Source organism: Eublepharis macularius, chromosome 2, assembly GCF_028583425.1.
Source record: "Eublepharis macularius isolate TG4126 chromosome 2, MPM_Emac_v1.0, whole genome shotgun sequence".
NCBI lineage: Eukaryota > Metazoa > Chordata > Lepidosauria > Squamata > Eublepharidae > Eublepharis > Eublepharis macularius.
Window position 1 is genome coordinate 11271756 of NC_072791.1, and position 18721 is coordinate 11290476.

Below are 18721 nucleotides of genomic sequence, written 5' to 3' on the forward strand. Positions count from 1 at the left end.
GATGCGCCCTGTTGCCTTTCTACCTGGACGGGGGCTCCCTCTCCTAAGGAAAGTACAGTCTAGTCACCTTGTTGGCTGTGGAGACTGGCTGGAATTGTGTTAGAAAGGGCTGCGCAGCGTGCTGACTTTGATCTAAAGATAGGCCTTTAAAAGTCAAACACATCATTAGCAGCAGGAGAAGCACTTCCTTGTAAACAGCTTAGGAGTGACTCAGAATAAAATCCTGAAAGCTGCCTCGGTCTCCTCCCAAGGTTGATAGATGCAAAGTGTTTTCACTCCTCCCAGAGCAGGGATGCTGACACACAAGAACTTCGTGGCTCAGTTCCAGGTGTTAGGAAACATTTTGGGTCCCATAAGCATTTTTTCCTTGTTGACAGTAACTTCTGATGTTCCCGATAGAGGCGTTCAAGGTTTGGCGGCTGGTTTGCAACGCAGCTCTGCCAAGCTTGTGCTCCTTGTGCCAGCTTGCAAAGGAAAAATGTGCGTGCCCGAGACACTTGGTAGGAAGACTTTTTCCCTAAGAGCATATCTGATCTGTTACCCGCTCAGTGAAAAGGCTGGAGTGAATGTGATTAAATGGCTAAAACTGGGGGTTGGTCGTGATAAGAGAGAGCAGCTGTGATGATAGAGGTGGGGTGCATCTACAAAAGCAGGGATTTATTTCTTTAAAGTTGGCTGCCTCTTTTAAGAGTGTTCAAGGTGGCTCAAAACCCCCTAAGAATGCAATTAAGATCCATAGTCAAAGCAGCAGAATTAAGAATCAGTTTGCAAACAGTAGTGAAACCAACACAGTTTATTTAGATAATGTTCATGCTGCCTCTCCAGGAACCTGCCCAAGGCTGCTTACAAAACAAAAATGATAAAAAAAAACATTAAAAGACAGTAATTAAAATCCAGAATTAAAAAAAAAACCAGCCCAAACAACAGATCACCGACAGTCTGATGAACAATTTCCAAACTAAAATATTATTAAGTGATCAACTCCTTAATTAAAAGGCTAGGTTAACAAAAACATTTTGGCCTGGCACGTAAAAGAAAACAATGTAGACGCCAGGCAAACTTAATGGGGAAGAACATCCCACAAGTGAGGTGCCACCATCGACAATGCCCGGTCTCTGGTTGCTACCCTCCTCTCTTCTGAAGGTGGGGCACAGAGAAACAGATCTTAACTGGCTGGCTGAACAATATGGGAAGAGGCAGTCCTTCAAGTACTCTCACTAGAATACTTATTTCTGGCTGTAAGTTCACTGATACTCTTTTGGGATTGTTGAAAACTGACTGGTTTGAGTATTTATAGAGTAGGAAGGGAATGTGTTTTTGTTTGCCTCCGCTTAAAAAAAGGTTGCATGGGGGGCACCCTTTGCAAGACAGGAGGCTTCCGGCACACACCCTTTTGCTTTAGTTCTTTGGGGTGGGGGGAAAGACAAGTACCAAAAGTACATTATTGGTAAAGTAAAGGTGGGCGTCGACTGCTGGTGGACTTTTGCATATTTTTAAGTAGAATGCTGCTAAAGTTATGCCTTCATCCGCAGAAATGTTTGCAAAAGTTCTCGCTGTTCCAGATCTTTATATTCCATCTCTGTAACAAGAATGGCTCAAATGGCTTCAAAACTGGTGAGCTGTACCCGTTGAACCTCTCCAGGGCTAATGGCAAGTGAGAGGAACTTTTCCAGAAATCCAGAGGATGGAAAAGCTTAACCCATAACTTTGAAATATGAACTGTAGGGGTTGCAAAGTTGCTCTGATATCTGTATCAGATAAAAGGCCGGCTTGTTCTGTTTGAAGCTCCTTATCAGCCATTCTGTTTGCACACTAATGTCTGCTAGTTTGGGTGATGAGAGCGGAACTGTTATCTTCGATCCTTCTCCCCCCCCCCCCCCCGTCCCTTATCAGAATCTCATTTAAGAATGGAGCAGTAGACTGGTGAACCCAATGCTAGCGTCAGCTATTTAATCCGCCCTATTGTATGCCCTGCCTGTGAATTGGGCACAGCAATCCTTTTTACTGCATCATTAGCAATTGATAGGCAGTGTACGTGTCCAGGCTGCGTCGTTGTCCAAATTAAAAAAAAGAATGGCAGAAAAGAAAAAGGAAGGTGACCCAACTGCCAAAATGGTGCTTTCTTGCTCTATTAAACTGCTTTTTGGATACAAGCCTCCTTTTAGGGAAAGCAGTTGCGCTTGAGATGCATATTTTTCTTGGCTGCAGTCTTAAATAACTTGGAGGGGGGAAAGACAGAATCGAGTTGGTGGTAGAAGGGCTGTGTACAAACATAATTGCCTTCCTGGGCTATGCCAAGGGTTCATCTCTCACCAACAGTGGCCAGCTGGATCCCCACAGGAGTACTTTCTGGGTCCGTGATCTATGCCTAGCGGTTGGCTGCCAGCCCCCAAGTATCATGGCCTTTCGCCATGAAAATCCATTCAGTGTGTTATGGCCAATGTAGACAACAGAGGCCGTCTTCATGAATTTATCTAGTCTTGTAAAAAGCCCTCTGAGCCATCTGCAAAATACTGCCTTTAAACATGTTGTCTCACTCATTCTAAAGAGAAAATATTTCATAAGGGTTTTTTTTAAAAAATTCCCCTCCTTAGGGTTGCCAGCCTCCAGGTGGTGGCTGGAGATCTCCCAGAATTACAACTATTTCCAGCCGGTGACAGAGATCAGTTCCCCTGGATAAAATGGCTGCCTTGGAAGGTGGACTCTATGGTATTATAGCTAGGTGAAGTCCCTCCCCTCCCCAAACCCCACCCTCTCCAGGCTCCACCCCCCCCAAATCTCCAGGAATTTCCCAATAAAGAGCTGGCAACTGTAACCCCCTCCCCCATTTTACAGTTGTTCCTTGAGGGAATAGTGGGGGAAGTCCTTGAGGCATAGGAATGGATCCCTTCCCCCCTGATTTTTTCTTACTCTTTTTCCTGGGCCTTCACATCTCTTATAGTGAAATCCTAAGCAGAGTTACTCCAGTCTAAGCGCATTGATTTCAATAGGCTTAGACTGGTGTAAGTCTACTTAGGATTTCACTGTTACTGTTTTTCATCTAGCAGTGCTACATTTTGGGCCCTGCAATCCTTTCTTCATGCCTCTTGTTTCTCACTAATTAGCCGGATGGTATAAGATAAAAGTCATGGATAAAATTCCCACTTCAATAAAATGGGACCATTTCAGTTGGAATTTCTTTTCCTGATGCAAAACACTAAAAAGAAAAGAAATCCAGTCTCATGGTTCATGATCTTTGAGTGCTGCCAGTAAAAGATAAAAGATGTTCTTTAAGATCTACTGGAGATCTACCGCCGACGGTGAGGGCTTTCCCATCTTAAGCCTCTTATCTGGCAGCCAAATTGGAATTTCCAAATCATTTAGAAGTGAATCTTTTGGTATAGAGAGACGCAAAGCCACTGTCCTTAAAGAACAGTAAAAGATGTTCTTTAAGATCTACTGGGTTCTTAAAGTGCCTTAAAAACAGCAAAGCCACTTTCCTTAAAGAACAGTAAAAGGTGTTCTTTGAGATCTACTGGATTCTTAAAGTGTCCTAAAAACGGCAAAGCCACTGTCCTTAAAGAACAGTAAAAGATGTTCTGTAAGATCTACTGGGTTCTTAAAGCGCCTTAAAAACGGCAAAGCCACTGTCCTTAAAGAACAGTAAAAGATGTTCTTTAAGATCTACTGGATTCTTAAAGTGTCCTAAAAACGGCAAAGCCACTGTCCTTAAAGAACAGTAAAAGATGTTCTTTAAGATCTACTGGATTCTTAAAGCGCCTTAAAAACGGCATTAAAAGTCTCTAGAAACTGGGTTATTTAACGGTCTGTTTCCCAAAGCTGTTCATTTCAGTGAGGATAAGGTTAGTTAGTGGTTTCACCTCACGATGAATGGACTGCTCTTACCTGTTCTGAATCCTGGAGATTGTTCTTAATTCATTTTTCTTTTGTACATGTGTGCGTGTGCGCACAGACGCACTGGCCTTGATGGGCCAAACACAAAGCCCTGTTCGCTGCACGGCGTTTCATTGTTAATCCCTGGATGCAACACACGTTGGAAGACTCTGCTGCCAACGGTGTGGGCTTTCCCATCTTAAGCCTCTTATCTGGCAGCCAAATCGGAATTTCAAAAATCATTTAGAAGTGAATCTTTTGGTGTAGAGAGACGCACAGCCACTGTCCTTTGCAGTCTCCATGGCAACCAAGCACAAAGCACTTCAGTAGTGTGTCGACAAGCTAACAGCAAGTTGTGGGTTTTTTTTCTTGTTGGAGTTTTTTGGATTAGAACAGGTTCTCTGACCCTATAGCAGCTCTCCTTTGCGTTGCCAAATTGATTTGTTTGAGTTGATTAAATAAACAGTGGCATCTCATTCACTTTCTCTAAAACACTGTAGAAATATATATTTTGGGTAAAATTGGCATGGAGGCTATGGATTGAATCGCACGAGTGATTTAAATGTGGAATTCACCCTCAGAGGATCCAGTGATGGCCACAGGAATAGACAGCTTTAAAAGAGGATTAGACAGATTTCTGGGGGATAGAGGCTACGACCTATGGTCGCTAAAGGGCACCTCCACAATCATTCAATGGTAAATCTCTGAATGCCGGTGTCAAAAGACAAGTATCAGGGGAAGGTGTCCGCCTCTATGCCATGCCTGTTGGCTCTCCAGTTTGGTGTAGTGGTTAAGAGCGCGGGACTCTCATCCGGAGAGCCAGGTTTGATTCCCCACTCCTCCACTTGAAACCAGCTGGGTGACCTTGGGTCAGTCACAGCTCTCTCCGAGCTCTTTCAGCCCCACCCACCTCACAGGATGTTTTGTTGTGGGGATAATAATAACATACTTTGTAAACCGCTCTGAGTGGGCATTAAGTTGCCCTGAGGGGCGGTATATAAATTGAATGTTGTTGTTGTTGATAATGATAATGATAATGATAACAACAACAACTGGTTGGCCACTGCTTGATGAGACAGGATGCCAGATGGACCAGTGATATGATCCGGCAGGGCTGTCCTTACGGTCTTACCTTTCTATTCACCTAACAGCGACAACTGAGGCTGAAGCCCTTGTATCCAAAGAAGCGTTCTTGCACTAATACAAGGCGCCGATGTTAACATACCTGAATGCCGTGATAGGATATGCCCTACTGTCTATTTTGAAAAGCCCCACATTAGTCTTTGTTCCTAAAAGTCCAAAAAATAGTGGGATTGAGTCGCACCTGTTGCCAACCCCCCACCGGGAGCTTCCCTTCAGGAGCGACTCGGTTTTGAGAATATCATGGACCACTCTTAAGTTTCCAAGCGGCCACGACGTTTCTTTGCCTGTATAAAAAGCCAGTTGTACAATAGAAGAATTTTGGTGGACTGTGATATATGAAATGGACACCATCTGTTTGGAATGTTTGGTTATAGGTCTGATGAAATATGAATGTTGATTAATACTCTGAATTGTTATATGGTCTCCTTGGATTGTATGTCCCTTCTGGTTTTGTATCTCGTACTGTACTGCCTGTCTTGAGGAGGCTCCCCTTCCCATTTGACAAATATTCTATTTTCGTTTGCTCCTTTGCAACAGTTGGCCATTTCAGTCTGGGGGTTGGTGAACAAGGTTAATCAAGAAGTTGAATAGGTTTGCTTGCTGGTAACTAATCACTTAATTGAAGGGCCCGCGTCGTCTGAGCTCGAACCTTGATCGTTGTTCTCCGTTTCCAAGTTTTGTAGAAGTGCTTCCACTTTCCCCCCTGTTATTATTTTCTTGCCCTAAAAACATGACTGATTCATTTGGAAATTATAATTTGCATGAATCCTTGGCAAGGCTGTTGAATGTAGAGGTGACAGAACATCACTTCTGACTGGGGAGATATGTTTTTTCCCCCTCTCTGTATCAAGTATAAATCTGTTGGGAGGAGCGGAACAGAAACAGGAGGGGCCACGGCTCAGTGCTAGAACATCTGCTTGGCATACGTGAAGGTCCCTGGCATCGCCAGTTAGAAAGTTCAGGTAGAAGGCGATGTGAAAACAGCTGGAGAGCAGCTGTCAGTCTCCGTAGACCACACGGATTCAGTCTAAGGCAGATTTCCTGCGTGTTCATGTCTGTGGTTTTCCACTTTTGAGGCAGTGGAGAGCTGCTAGAAGCAAGGCACACTGTTCCTTGGTGTAACAACATTCGAAACTATGCAAAACTAAATTATTCAGGAGGAGGTTTTTACTCAAGCAATAGGGCGGTGCTGTGAGGAAATGGTATGAGGAGATGCTTTGGTAAAGAAACAGGGACAGTAGACTGTACAATCCAGTACTGCCTGTTGACGTAGATACGTTCCTGCTGGGTAATTACCGCATCGTTTCTTATGTCATGTCAGATTACTTATGTTTTGTTTCAGCAAGGTCCATCTCTGTATTCCTGTCCTGGATTTTTTGCTTCTTTGCAGATTTCTGCAGAGTTGTATTGTTATTGTTTTTTAGTAGCTCAGTTGTATTGTTGTTTTTTAATGGCTCCGTTGTTGATCAGTAAGTATTGACTTTGCACTGTAATCTGCCTTGCGTGTCAGTGAGAAAGGCGGACTATAAATAATAAATAAGTAAGTAGCTGTCTCCACGATTCTTTGTAGCAGTGAGCTAGCATAAAGCCAATAAGTGTTCCCCATGGCCTGCGGTTTAAACAACTATGGGCATAAAGTTCCAGAGGCCTTTATTGGAGATGCCGGTAGGGAGACCCCACTGGCTTGTACTGTATACCATCATGGCAGTTTGCTAGAAGAGGGCGCATCTCCCTTGTGCTTCATGCCACCATCATGGTTGGACAAGAAGTAGCATTGCAGTTACCAGCGCCGCATGAACTTTCAGCAGGGGTCAGGTGTTATTAGGGGGCCAGTGGGGTTTTGCCTGGTCACACTAAGTGGCTCACCTGTTCCCTCAAAGCAATGCATTGTTTGAAAGAGACTGGCAATTTCCAACCTGTGTGAAAGTGAAGCTGGGTAAGAGCCAGTAGAAGACAGCAAAGAGTCCAGTAGCACCTATTAGAGTAACAAAATTTGTGGTAGAGTATGAGCTTTTATGAGTCATAGCTCACTTCTTCAGATAACATGGTCATTTGCATATGCGGCCTGATTGGTTCTCCCCCCGCACATTCTAAAGAGTATGCAATTGCTATTGGGAGTCATTGAATGAATGAAGTCAAATGAGGTATTATAACTGGATGTAAAGTAGTTAAATACCATAGCGAAGCATGGGTATCAAGCTAGTATCTAATAAGGCCGTCTCTGATTGTGGAAACTGGGAACGCTCTGCTCAGAAAAGCCACAGCTGGCATGTTAAAGAGCTACATGTGACTCCCGAGCCACTGATTATTACTGCCCTAGATATTTGACAGCTATTGAGTAGCTTTCCATCGACCTGTCTGATGCACTTACTTTGGCCTTGTCATCAACACATCAACATGTTATCCACGACCTCCTGTATCCTTTGGGGTCTTCTCCAACTAGACTTCACTTCCATGTGAGGGTTATCTCCCCAAATATAAGCATCAGTCCCTAATGTTATTTGATCATGGAATTGGGAAGTATTTGCATCTGTCTCTAGAAGTGTATCTGGTGCCAGAGAGCAAAATAGATGTCTTGGCATGCATGAAAGCAATGTGTGAAAGCTCTGAGCTGCACATAAAGTGGGGAAGGTAAAGTTTATGCAATAGAGGTTGGCACCAGGGGAAATACATTTGGCAAAAGAGCCCTCCCTTTTAGCCCAAGTGGGTTCATCGTGCTTCTAATGGTATCTTAAAACCAATGCATCCATAAAACTGCAGATACTTAAAAAGCACTTTGCTTAAAACAGCAAGCCAAATCCTTAAACAGCTAAAAATCAGCCTCATTCTTCCTGTAGGGAACCCCCACCCCAAAAACTTGGTGGTTTCTGAACTTGGTGACTTTGACTGGCCTTATGGGTGCTTCCCAGGTGTTCTCCCTAGGTGGAAAGCCCTAGAGGCAGGGGGCCACCACAGAAGAGGCTCGAGATTACACTGTGATTACATTGGCAGTGGGCCGCAGCGCAAGCCCTTATCCTGAGCGCTCAGAGCTATAAGAAGGAGCACTTTGCCAGTTTCCAGCAAGAATTCATTTTGGGCTGATTTTCAAGGGGCAATGGCATATGATCCTTCACCCTGTTACCAAAGGGGCTGTAGAGCAATGGTTAGAGAATATGCTTTGCATATAGAAGATACCAGCTTCAAGTCTTGCATCGAGAGGTCTCGGCTTGCAGCTACGGGTAGCAACCTTTCTGCCCTGAAGAGTCAAGAGAGTGGCTGCCAATCAGACTGGGCAATATTTTGCTGCACAGACCAGTAGGGTGATTTGGGCACAAGGCACCTGCGTATATTCAGTGAGAACAGATAAAGAGTTGCTATAATCCAGACGGTTTGCAATGTCTGAACACTTTTCAACAGCAGACAGACATAGAATTTCGTGTAGTAATCCAGTGTAGAAGGTACTGTGATGATGATACTTACTAGTGGCTCAGGAACCACATGTGGCTCTTTGACACTGCCACCTTTGCATCTTTGCGCATTGTTCCCCTATCTGGTGCTTGGCCCACCTTTCAGATAAGTGGGCAACACCTTTGTCCAATGGGGCTTGTGGTTGGCAGGTGCTTTCTACCTTGAATCTGCCACTGTCAGAGAAATGGATAAGCTGTAAGCCTTCCTGCGGTGCAGACCTCATTCCAAGGCAAAAACTAAATGTGGCTCTTATGGCTCGTGGTATTTGTGAATGTGGCTGTCCATGTGCCACGGAGTGAGCACCAGTGTATTATGGTGCAGTGTCCTTTTCCCAGCAGTGCTTCTGTCCACACTAGTTACATGTGGCCACCACCCGTGGTGCACTAATGTTGCATGACCGCTATCTTGTAGGGATATGTGCTTTGGGTTTCCAATTTGGGTATTTTACCAGAATCGGACCCGATCCATAAAGATTTGGGATATCCAAATCGGGGACAGCATGCTTTGATTCGGAAATCCCGAATCAAAGCTTTCCGAAGCATTCGGAAAGCTTCGGGCTGAGTTTAAAGGACCCTGTCGCTGCTTGCAAGCAGTGGTGGGGCCCCTTAAACATCACCCCACCTCCAGCCCCCACCGTGGTGGCCATTTGAGGGGCAGGAAGGGCGTGAGGCGGCGGCTTCGGCCCTCCCCACCACCCTGCAGGGCTACGGAGTGGAGGCGGAGCCGGCTCCAGGCCGTCCCAGCTGACTTGCTGCTGCTGCTCTGCCACCACCATGGTGGCATGGCAGCAGCCCACCGCCCAGCTGATAACCCTCCCTGACAGCCAGGTAAGTGGGTGGGGGTGGGGGGTGGAGGGGTTGCCCTGGGGGGGTGAGAGGTGGGGGTAGGGGAGTTGCTCCCTCTCACTTAGGTATGCTCCGAATATTTACGGAGCATACCAAAGCAAGTAAAAATACCATAATTCTGAAGCGGCTTGCCACTTCGGAATTATGATATTTCCGAATTTTTTCCCCACTTCGGGTAAACCCGAAGTGGGAAACCCAAATCTTTTCAGGCTGCACACCCCTACTATCTTGTGGGCACAGCAAGGACTGTAGGGGTGAAAAGTGTTTTGAGTTGTTCAGATAGAAATGTTACCTTGCACGATGAACCAGTGGGTGAGTTTTCTAAACAGAGGCTTGCTAACTAAGAAAAAAAATAAATTACTGCTGCTTTATCCGTAGATTAAATGTAATCAGGCCCTTTCTGACCCTTACGGCCCATTGAGTTTTGCTTTGCAGTTAATCCTCTCCTGAACTCTAATTGCATGTTGCAATGGCTTCCTATCTTGGAGTGTAGCTTTCTAAAAAAATGTTTTACGGCCAGCCTGGAAACAGCCACCCGCTGTGTGAGTAGGTTTTGGAACAAGGAGTCCTTCCACCACTCTGTTGGGCCGAGAAGCAGGATGTAAGGGGAAGAGGTTGTGATTTAGAGCGTTGATTAGCCACAAAATGCTAGATTCTGGAAGGTTTCAATAGTGGTTGAAGAATGGAAAAAATTTGATGGGCATCCATTTGGACATCCAACTGTCACGCTTGCATTTCAAGACTCATCTGACACCAGCACATTTGCTTCCCTGGAGCTTTTCTCATATGATCCAAAGGTACTGTTATGCTGCCATAATGGCACTAAGACTAGCAGCACAGCACTTCTGTTGGCAGAGGAAGGGGGTGCTTTTTGCTGAGTTTCCCCTTCCTGATACAGTCCACTTTGCCTCTTGCATTTTTCCTGGGGATTCTCCAGTTCCCCAGGAATAGACATTCTGGGCGCTCAGACACCTCAGCAAGGGCCGAGGAGGGAAAGTCCTATTCTGCAAGCTTTGCTCCGCTTGTTTAGCCATGTTAGCCAGTAGCACCTTTAAGACTAACCAACTTTATTGTAGCATAAGCTTTCGAGAACCACAGCGCTCTTCATCAGATGCATGGAGAGTATGAAGAAACTGGCCAGAGATATATAGGTGGTGAGAGGAAAGGGAAAGGGTTCAGGGAGTGAGGGCCATACCCAGTTTTTTGCATTTAAAAAGGAAGGTGATGTCAGTTCATATCTGTTCTAGTTTCTTGGTGAGGTTGATGCATTTCCTCTCCATTCGGCTGAATACGGTGCTTTCCATGGTCATAGATCCACAGGAGTTAGCCGTGTTAGCCTGTAGTTGCAAGATAGTAAAGAGTCCAGTCACACCTTTAAGACTAACCCACTTTATTGTAGCATAAGCTTTCGAGAGCCACAGCTCTCTTCATTAGATGCATGGAGGGTATGAAGAAACTGGCCAGAGATATATTAAATCCAACTCGCATAGGATTTTTTCTTTCCTACATAGAGTCCTTCATAGAAAGCCGCTTGCATGCTAGCAGCTGCATTAGAACACAATGCAAGCAAAACAAACTGCTGTATAATGCAATGCAACTAACAGTGCTATAAGCCAACACCATTTGTCTCTTTGTAAAAGCATCTTCATAAGCCATGTTACTGCGCCCTTTGTAAGAATGCCCTTTTTGCTCAGATGAGTTCAGCGGTCACAGTGTGAGGAGTGAGCTATGCACTGCTTCTTAGGTGATAGTCAGTATCTTGAATTGAAACTAGCTGGTAACCTGTGGAATGACCGCAGAAAATGTGTAATATGCATATGTAACCTTGTTCTGTATGCGTTCTATGGGGCTAAATTAAGAATCAAACTTGCAAGACAATGGAAGTTAAGAACTTTCTTTAGAGTTTCTGGGTTGTCTTCAAGGGCAGGCCCATGTGGAGAACATTACAGTAGTCTGGCCTCAAGGCTACTGTGGCATGGATCCACATGGTTAGGTCAGCTGGATCAAGGAAAGGAGCTGTCTTCCAGGTTAATGAAAATTACAGATAGATTTCCCCACCACCACCACTAAATTGTTTCTCCAGCAATAATGTTGGGTGCAGTTGCTTGAAGTTTGATCTGAGTAAAGGTTGAGAAGTTACCAACTGTCCAAGCATTCCTCATGTGCTCCCATGTTCTGATGCCCTTACCACATAAATCTGCTCTTACCTGTATACCATCCCTGCATATTTATATGCTTTAGTGCAAGTGGTAAGTGCAACAGAACATGAAAAAGCATGCGTGTTATATTACATGTGATTTTTTTAAAACACATGGCCTCTCTCTCTCATAAACATGGCGGTTAGTGGATCAGTATGTCCTAACCCTTGCCTTAGAGAAGATCTCCTGTATGTTGTAGCACAGTGGTTAAATGGTTAGGTTGTGAATCAGCATTCTGGTGGTTTGACTCCCATTCCTGCATGAGCTCAGCAAGTGGCGTTGGATAAGCTACTCCTCTCAGCCCAGCTCCCCAGCTGTATTGCGGGGATGATAATAACACTGACTTTCCAGGCATAGGTTGCTGCAGCATAGCAGTTAAGTGGTTGGACTGTGAATCAGCACTCTGGTGGTTCGACTCCCACTACTGCTATGAGCTCAGCAAGTGGCGTTGGATAAGCCACTCCTCTCAGCCCAGCTCCCCAGCTGTATTGCGGGGATGATAATAACACTGACTTTCCAGGCATAGGTTGCTGCAGCATAGCAGTTAAGTGGTTGGACTGTGAATCAACACTCTGGTGGTTCGACTCCCACTACTGCCATGAGCTCAGCAAGTGGCGTTGGATAAGCCACTCCTCTCAGCCCAGCTCCCCAGCTGTATTGCGGGGATGATAATAACACTGACTTTCCAGGCATAGGTTGCTGCAGCATAGCAGTTAAGTGGTTGGACTGTGAATCAACACTCTGGTGGTTCAACTCCCACTACTGCCATGAACTCTGCAGGTGGCCTTGGGTAAACCACTTGGCTCAGCCTCAGTTCCCCAGCTGCATCGTGGGGATAATAATAACACTGGCTTTGTTCGCCACTCTGAATGGGGCACTTACCTGTCTAAAAGAGCGGTATATAAGTACAGTTTTTCTTTGTTTAAAACGCTGCCAACATGCTCGCTTCTCTACAAATGGGTCTGTTCGGAGTTTGGTGCTCGGAATCTGGGATGGAAGCAAGCAGAAGTTGTCAAAACTGCATCGGCCACTGACTTGGACTGGCATTCCATGCAGCCTCATTATGTGACTTTGGGTGGTATTCCGGCAGGGAATGCTTGGAGCTGTGTCAGCAGGCATACCTGTACTTTTCAGCAGAAACCCCACCTATGCTGGGTGATGACTGGGCTGCATACCAGTGGAGTTGGTTACTGCCAAAAGTGGGTGGAAGTAGCGAAGAAGCCTTGCTGATCTTAGCCTGTGATATAGTGTGGTCATGCAACATGGGCGAGGCTCGTTGCCGAAAGGAGGTTGAGCTGTATTTGCTGACATAACCCCACCCTCTTGCATAAGGCTGGAGGCATCCCTAGTGCAGAAATGTCCAAGCTGCTAAAAATGTTGATGCCTAGGAATAGGAAATGTATTTCTGGCCCCGTTTGAACAGCAAAACTTGCATCTTTTCTATTATGCACAACACTACCATAGAGAGAAAATTGGGGAGAAGGGAGAAAGCCAAGGCACTGGAGGAAGATGAATGTATTGGATTTTTAAAAAAATGTCCTTTGATGATCTGGATAATAAATGCCATGGGAGTGGAGTCAGATTATAGCTGCTTTCACACAATGCATTTTAGCAATCGTTTGCTATGGGATTTTCCTGTATGAATGCATCACACATCAACTTTAAGTAGACATTACCCAGCCCCCTGGGGATTGGAATTACAGTGGTGGCAGCCGTATGTTTCCAGTAACATCTGGGTTGACCTTAAATTCCTTGGGGCATGGATGAGATTCAAAGTAGATGTGTAGATTAAGTGTGATTATTTGGACAGATGTTCACTTAGATACCCGTCATCAGTTGCCGCTTCAGTGGTCCCCCTGACAGAAGAAGATGCATGTGTGGTCTTCACATGACAACATTACACTCGTGTTTTCCTTATGTAGGTGCCTGTCATTCATTGTAATTAATTTAGATTACGTCCCCTGCAGGGTGTCGTGCTCTGCAGACCAGCAACTCCTGGTGGTCCCTGGCCCGAAGGACATCCGTCTGGCCTCAACCAGGGCCAGGGCTTTTTCTGCCCTGGCCCCAGCCTGGTGGGACGCTCTCCCGCTGGAGATCCGCCCCCTGCGGGACCTGTTACAGTTCCGCAGGGCCTGTAAAACAGAGATGTTCCGCCAGTCCTTTGGCTGAGGACCAAGCGAGTGTCCCCCCTCTTCCACCTAAAACCACCACTTTTTCTGGGACTGCCCTCGGCCATGTGCTATGCCCATGTCTATATATGGACTCCCGACTATTTATTTAAGTAGCCTATGGATACGGCGCCTGGACAATTTTAATGACTGTTTTAAGATTGGTACTGATTTTATAGTTTTATGATTAATTTATTGTATTTTTATGAATGTCGTGAGCAGCCCTGAGCCCGTTCGTGGGGAGGGCGGGGTATAAATCAAATAAATAAATAAATAAATAGATAAATAAATAAATAAATAAATAGATGGGAGGAAACTGTCTCTAGACAACGGCACGTCCAGCATCACTTCCCTGAAACGAGCTTCATTTCTTAGCGAGAGCATTTTATATATACATTTGGTGCCGCGTTTTATTTATTTGTAGTCCACCTTTCTCACCAAGACTCAAGGCAGATTACATGTATTAAACAACATGGAAACAACATAGGGGCATAGTTGCAGCAACTTACAATACAAAGTACTATAGACTACAGGCTCTCTTCTTTTACCAAAGCATCTCTCTGAACCATTTCCTTAAACACGGCCCTCTTACCTGTGTAAAACGGTATTCCTGAATAATTCAATTTTGCATCGTTTGTGGAAAGCTAGGTCCTTGGATCAACCAGGCATGATCTGTATTTTGCAAGAAAGCTGTGTTTTGTTCATGGGTCCTTTTTTCTTCTCAGTAAGAGGGGGCGGGGAATGTAAATTGCTAATTTAAGCTTTCTAAGGATAGGCATTCACTACTGCCAGTCTAGGACTGGCCTGTGAATTTTTGTGTGTTTGTAAATTGAATGAAGGGACAGTGATCGTTCGTCTGACTCTAAAATGGCTTTGTACATTCCAGTGTGCTAGCAGAATTTGCATTAGAGGTGAGGAGGGCGTGGGGGCCAATTTGGTTTGTTAAATGCCGGTTATGTTTTAGGGTGGCTTGGCAGGGGAAGACTGTGGTCTCCACATTTTTGTAAGGTTTCAGTACCAAGTATTTTCTCCAGTTTTGAGTTCTTCAGTAGGCGCTGATGCGAATGCTATCTAACAGTCCTTTGGCGTCGCCTGATCGGGGTTAGTTTACGTGGCATGAAATTATTTTTACCACTTAGCCCCACGATGGGCCCTCTGGAAGCAGAGGAACATGTTGCATATAGTGTGGAGGAGCCTATTTTGTAGATACAGGCCTCCCCTTTGCACATTTACAGTGATTGGTCTCCACAACAGAGTGCGTTCAATGCACCTTGCAAATTTCTCCTTGGTATTTTGCAAATCTCTCTCTTTGTATTTTGCGCTGACGAGAGTTGTGCCTGCTGCTTAATTTTATCCTGATCTGTCCTTGTGCCCCGGTGGGAGGAGTCAGTTAGAGGAAGGAGCTGATAGATACAGAAAAAGGAATTCTTCTCCGCCAAAGCCATTTGGCAGTCTCTCCTTTTCTTCCCTCCGGGAAGGGCAGACGTTCTGCCTGCTGAATTCTGCATTTCTATTGTAGTTCTTAAAAGTCTGACCTCATGGCTTCAGATTTTAAGTCAATAGGCGCTTTGAACGCTCAGACTTTTTGGGAACTGCTTCTATGTTTAATGTTTGGGGAACGCTGGGAGTGGTGTGGAGAAAACAGAAGCTCACTGAAAGTAACTACTACTTTGTGGTTTTTCTTGAATCAACTATGCAGAACAGCTGGCATGAGAACAGAGGGAGGAAGGGAAGGCGATGACATTGTCTAAGCTCTGGGGCTTCTACTTCCAGAACAGGGAAGGCTCCCATACAGCATCTTATGTTATGAGGACTTTGGAGTCCTCAACATCGCTGCGGTGAAAAACGGTAGAGGACAATATTCAGGATTTGTTGGGTGGGGAAAGAAATAGCAGGGGCTGACTAAAACACATTTTGCAGCTCACTTTTCAAGCAGCAGTTGTTTACTTTGGCAATAACGGACTGGCAGTTCAGTGGAGAATACCACCTCACCCATCCCTGCCCCGTGACGCAGGGTGGTAAGCTGCAGTACTGCAGCCCAAGCTCTGCTCACGACCCAAGTTCGATTCTGGCGGAAGCCGGGTTCAGGTAGCCGGCTCAAGGTTGACTCAGCCTTCCATCCTTCCGCGGTTGGTAAAATGAGTGCCCAGTTTCCTGGGGGTAAAGTGTAGATGACTGGGGAAGGCAATGGCAAACCACCCCATAAAAAGTCTACCAAGAAAACGTCGTGATGCGACGTTCCCCCATGGGTCTGTAATGACTCAGTGCTCGCCTGTTTTACCCCCCCGTCCACCAATGTTCCTCATTCTGTTTTCCCTGGGATGAAAAGAAAATCAGGGGCTATTCCATAATCCCATGCATTCAGCTTCGGGAGGACTGAAGATCTGTCCTTTCCGAAAGACTCTCTGCCCTAATATTTCACTCTAGGAGAAGTATTCACTGTCTTCGTCAAGCACTGTTTTCATGATGCCTGTGTGGGTATCTTCAAGTAAAAAGGCCATAAAGTGCTTCCAGCTCAGTATGAAATGCACAGCTTGAGTTTCCACCAGCAGATTGCTGGCATGAAAGCAAAATGCTCCGGCGACGTGCTCGGTAGACTGCTGATAACCCTGCTTGTTGACTCACTTGACCATGTCTACCTCTCCCTCTTTGCCATCTGAGCCTAAGCTGAAGCCAGTTTTCATTAAAGATGGAGGAGAAGGGGAAGAGATCCCACATAGAGAGAGCGACCATCAGTGTTAATCAGATTGGTGCAATAGCTCAACCCATCTCTTTGCCTGCTGCCCCAGGGGCATTACCTTCAAGATGGACCTGTTGCGATGGCTGCAGCCCCTTGTGGTGGAACGTTATCAAGGAAAATGGCATCAGTTAGAACAGGGGCACCAGCAGACAAACAGGGGCATGGCATGGCTCAGCGGAAAGAACCTCTGCTTTGCATGCAGAAGGTCCCAGGTTCAATCCCCAGTTAAAAGGATCTAGTAGGAGGTAATTTGAAAGACCTCTGAGATACTGGAGAGCCACAACCAGTCAAAGTAGACAATACTGACCTTGATGGGCCAAGGGTTTAATTCAGTATGAGGCAGCTTCATGAGTTTAAGTGCTTGTTCGTGGTTCTGGCAATGGCTGTATTGGTGGCCATGATGGTAATCAGCCACAGCGATAAAGGGTAGTTATGGAGGAGTGCTGCTATAAGGAAACGGCCAAAACAAAGGCCAATGGGCATGGCAGGACTTGAGATGGTATGGTTACCAAGAATAAGAATGTTGGTATAACCCAGTGGATAAAATAAGTGCTCGAGGTTGAATAGTCGCTTCTCTCGTTTTGTCTCTTTTAGGATTTAGTATCTAGAAAAGGAGTTAAGGAGGGCGTCAGCGATGGCCCCCAGAAAAAGAAACGGGCGAGGGATTTCGTTCATCTTCTGCTGCTTCCGAAGTAATGACCATCCAGAGATCACCTACCGGCTGCGGAATGACAGCAGCTTTGCGTTGCAGAGCATGGAGCCGGCGTTTCCCATGCCTCCGGTGGAAGAGCTGGACGTTATGTTCAGTGAGCTCGTGGTGAGTAATGGCGTGCTGTGTTGTGGTTATGTCTTCCCCCATCCTGCTCTTACAGAGGCGTATTGGATATTTGCCCTTTGCTTTTGAGCATGAATATCGCTTGCCCGTATCTCCTTTGCTAAAACGTTAGTCGCAGAACACACTCAGGCATGAAGTGGGCTGTGTGGCTCACGAAAGCTTATGGCGCTGGAAATTTGTCTTTTAAGGTATCTCAAGGTTATTACTTTGGCTGCTGCAGGCTGAAATGGTTGCAGAATTTTGTCTCCAAAAACTCGGATACAGAGTTGCTTTTTCTGAGTGTTGCAAGATAGTGAGGAGTGGGCGGGCAGGTTGAGTTGTTGCAAACAGGAACTTCAGTTTTAAGCTGTGTTTAAGGAGGGTGGCTGGGGGTGGGGTTATAAGGGAAGAATCATAACTGCATGTCTCCCTGTTGAGTTGGGGGAAATGCAGTAATGTGTATGCAAGCATCCAGCACAATGGGACAGGGCTTTCCTACTTGCCCCTTCTGTTGCAGCCCACTGAGCCACCCCCCTTCTAATTTTGCTTCTGGGGTGCTAATGGACCTCAGGAACAGCACAGAGGTAAAATGATACGCAATGGGAAGGAAGAATTGTCGGAAATGTTTGCCCTTTCTTCCGCAAATGGAAATACCATTCCATGTCGTTCTATTGGAGGAAGTGCGTGGTCGGTTGGATACATGCTAGTCTTTTGTATACCCAGTTGTCTACCAAGAACAAAGGAGAGTTGGTCAATCTCTTGCGCTTGATCAGAAATCCAAACCCATGATTTTCATTCGTCTACACTTATTGAATGGGGGTTTCTGATACTACCGCTTCGTTGTTTGTTATAGTTGTTACAAAAACACACTCAGTAAGGAAAACGCCCATCCAAATTCTCTTCCCCCCACCCCCATGTTTTCTAACTATAATTGTGTCTTTGATTATTCAGATTATTCAGTTTTGTGCCTTAATCTCCATTTGTCTAGGTCCCCCCCCAGCATTGTCCTCAAGATTGTCTTATTAATGAAATAAACTTTTTAAAAAAATTATGAATAGGAGGATGGAGGTAAAAATCCCCTCACTGCTTGTTGCGATAATACAGATGGATTCTCCAGAGGGTCAAACTGGTACAGTACGAAGGAATACAGGACTAGGGAGAGCTGCATTCACAAACCATGACTCAGGATTCATTGAATGGGGTGGCTTTTATCCTCTGTGTAGCCCTGCCTTGAACTCCAGGGAGAAGCGAGTGAATTCTGAACATTACATAATGGGCTGGTTTTTCAAGTAGTGTTCTGGTCACCATGGTAAGTTGAACAAAAAAAGGCAAAGGGAAGAGTAATTAATAATTATACATCCCCTGGGTTGTATAATTTATTAAAGATTCTTCCCTTTGCCGCATTTGCCTTTTTTTCTTCATTTTGCCTTGGTGCGGCACCCCTTCTTTTTCACCATGGTAAGTCTCCACCGTGGTAAGTTGCCGTTCTGTAA

The 18721-nt window shown here is 45.4% G+C and overlaps 1 protein-coding gene across 2 annotated transcripts in view; it reads left to right on the forward strand.

Moving 5' to 3' along the window:
- The window catches only part of DAAM1 (dishevelled associated activator of morphogenesis 1), a 210934-nt gene that overhangs the window by 55067 nt on the left and 137146 nt on the right, over positions 1-18721 (forward strand). For both annotated transcript variants that reach the window (XM_054970185.1, XM_054970186.1), the window contains exon 2: positions 17009-17231. In XM_054970185.1, coding sequence (XP_054826160.1) covers positions 17049-17231 — 183 coding nt within the window. In that variant the 5' untranslated portion in view covers positions 17009-17048. The remainder of the gene's footprint in view (positions 1-17008; positions 17232-18721) is intronic.